This window comes from Austrofundulus limnaeus, unplaced genomic scaffold (assembly GCF_001266775.1).
Source record: "Austrofundulus limnaeus strain Quisiro unplaced genomic scaffold, Austrofundulus_limnaeus-1.0 Scaffold2720, whole genome shotgun sequence".
Classification (NCBI taxonomy): domain Eukaryota; kingdom Metazoa; phylum Chordata; class Actinopteri; order Cyprinodontiformes; family Rivulidae; genus Austrofundulus; species Austrofundulus limnaeus.
The window spans coordinates 8,512-11,152 of record NW_013955122.1 but is presented as its reverse complement, the minus strand read 5'-3'; the positions used below and the strand labels follow the sequence as shown (position 1 = coordinate 11,152).

Below are 2,641 nucleotides of genomic sequence, written 5' to 3'. Positions count from 1 at the left end.
GTGTTTGTCTTCAGGGTAACGTGTCCTGTGTATATCCTCAGGGTAACGTGTCCTGTGTATATCCTCAGGGTAACGTGTCCTGTGTATATCCTCAGGGTAACGTGTCCTGTGTTTTGTCCTCAGGGTAACATGTCCTGTGTTTGTCTTCAGGGTAACGTGTCCTGTGTTTGTCTTCAGGGTAACGTGTCCTGTATTTTGTCCTCAGGGTAATGTGTCCTGTGTTTGTCTTCAGGGTAACGTGTCCTGTGTTTTGTCCTCAGGGTAATGTGTCCTGTATTTTGTCCTCAGGGTAATGTGTCCTGTGTTTATCCTCAGGGTAACGTGTCCTGTGTTTTGTCCTCAGGGTAACGTGTCCTGTGTTTATCCTCAGGGTAACGTGTCCTGTGTTTTGTCCTCAGGGTAACGTGTCCTGTGTTTATCCTCAGGGTAACGTGTCCTGTGTTTTGTCCTCAGGGTAACGTGTCCTGTGTTTATCCTTAGCGTAACGTGTCCTGTGTTTGTGTTCAGGGTAACGTAGTCCTCTGGAAACCCAGCGACACAGCTCTGTCTTCCAGCTACCTGGTCTACAGAGTCCTGCGTGAGTCCGGTCTGCCTCCTAACATCATCCAGTTCCTGCCGGCTGATGGTCCAGTGTTCGGGGACACCGTCACCTCGTCCCCTCACCTGGCGGGGATCAACTTCACCGGCAGTGTGCCGTAAGGACGCCTCCCTCAGTGTCTGCTGGTGAAGACGTGTCCATTACCATGACAATGGTCTGTTGTCTCTGCAGGACCTTCAAGCGTCTGTGGAAGCAGGTGGCCCAGAACCTGGACATCTACAGGACCTTCCCTCGTCTGGGTGGAGGTGAGCCCCGCTTTAGTCCATCAGGTCCCTGTCTTCTGCAGAGTCCCTGAGCTAATGGACGCTTGTGTCCACAGAGTGTGGAGGGAAGAACTTCCACCTGGTCCACAGTTCTGCAGACATCCAGAGCGTGGTGATGGGGACCATCCGCTCTGCCTTCGAGTACGGAGGACAGAAGTGCTCAGCCTGCTCCAGGATGTACGTCCCTCACAGCACCTGGCCTCAGATCAGACAGCAGCTGCTGGACGTCCACAGAGACATCAAACTGGGAGACGTGAGTCCACAAGAACAGCAGAGCTCACAGTGAGGGGGGGATCATACCTTGGGAGGGGCTAATTGAGAGAGGAACTTGTTAGTGAGCAGGTCCTCAGACAGGTGAAGGTTACCTGTGTTGATGATGGTGATGATGTGTTCTCTGCAGCCTGTGGAGGACTTCAGCACCTTCTTCTCTGCGGTCATCGATGATAAGGTAAATGTGTTTGATCAGACTGAAGTTCTGCTGAGGATCTTGGTCTCTAACAAGTTCCTCTTCTAGTCCTTCGCTCGGATCAGGAAGTGGTTGGACCACGCCAAGTCCTCCCCGAACCTCAGCATCATCGCCGGAGGACGCTGTGACGATCAGAAAGGTTACTTTGTGGAGCCGACCATCATCGAGGCCAAGGACCCGCAGGATCCCATCATGAACGAGGTAAGACCTCTGCTCAGAAGAAGTCTGGATCTGCTCCAGGATCTGGATCATTGGGATCAGCTCACAGCACCTGTGTGGTGTTTTCCAGGAGATCTTTGGACCGGTTCTGACTGTTTATGTTTATCCTGAGGAGGACTACCAGGAGGTTCTGCATCTGATTGACACAACCTCTCCATATGCGCTGACAGGAGCCGTGTTTGCTCAAGACACGTAGGACACAGAACATGGTCCACTGAGCTGGGTTTGACCCGGACTAAGGTTCTGTTTGTGTTTGATTGACAGGAAGGTGATTGATGAGGCCTCCAGGGTTCTGAGAAACGCCGCAGGGAACTTCTACATCAACGATAAATCCACCGGTTCCGTCGTGGCCCAGCAGCCATTTGGAGGCGCCAGAGCTTCAGGTCCAGACCAACAGACAACATTCATGTTCAGTAATCAGACAGGAAACAGGAAGTGACGACCAATAATCAGAGACAGGAAACAGGAAGTGATGACCAATAATCAGAGACAGGAAACAGGAAGTGACGACCAATAATCAGAGACAGGAAACATGAAGTGACGACCAATAATCAGAGACAGGAAACAGGAAGTGATGACCAATAATCAGAGACAGGAAACAGGAAGTGAGGAGCAATAATCAGACAGGAAACAGGAAGTGATGAGCAATAATCAGACAGGAAACAGGAAGTGACGAGCAATAATCAGACAGGAAACAGGAAGTGACGAGCAATAATTAGACAGGAAACAGGAAGTGACGAGCAATAATCAGACAGGAAACAGGAAGTGACGAGCAATAATCAGACAGGAAACGGGAAGTGATGACCAATAAGACAGGAAACAGGAAGTGACGAGCAATAATCAGACAGGAAACAGGAAGTGATGATCAATAATCAGACAGGAAACAGGAAGTGATGACCAATAATCAGAGACAAGAAAAAGGAAGTGACGAGCAATAAGACAGGAAACAGGAAGTGACGAGCAATAATCAGACAGGAAACAGGAAGTGATGATCAATAATCAGACAGGAAACAGGAAGTGACGACCAATAATCAGACAGGAAACAGGAAGTGATGATCAATAATCAGACAGGAAACAGGAAGTGACGACCAATAA

General features: G+C 49.7%; 1 protein-coding gene across 1 annotated transcript in view; it reads left to right on the top strand.

Annotated features, from left to right (window-relative positions):
* The window catches only part of aldh4a1 (aldehyde dehydrogenase 4 family, member A1), a gene marked incomplete at its 3' end in the record, with an annotated part of 11,523 nt that extends 9,594 nt beyond the window's left edge, over positions 1-1,929 (top strand). Inside the window, 7 exon segments of the mRNA XM_014000122.1 lie at positions 508-695; positions 770-843; positions 918-1,114; positions 1,262-1,309; positions 1,376-1,528; positions 1,617-1,738; positions 1,811-1,929. Coding sequence (XP_013855576.1) covers positions 508-695; positions 770-843; positions 918-1,114; positions 1,262-1,309; positions 1,376-1,528; positions 1,617-1,738; positions 1,811-1,929 — 901 coding nt within the window.
* Between the last annotated feature and the right edge of the window lie 712 nt (positions 1,930-2,641).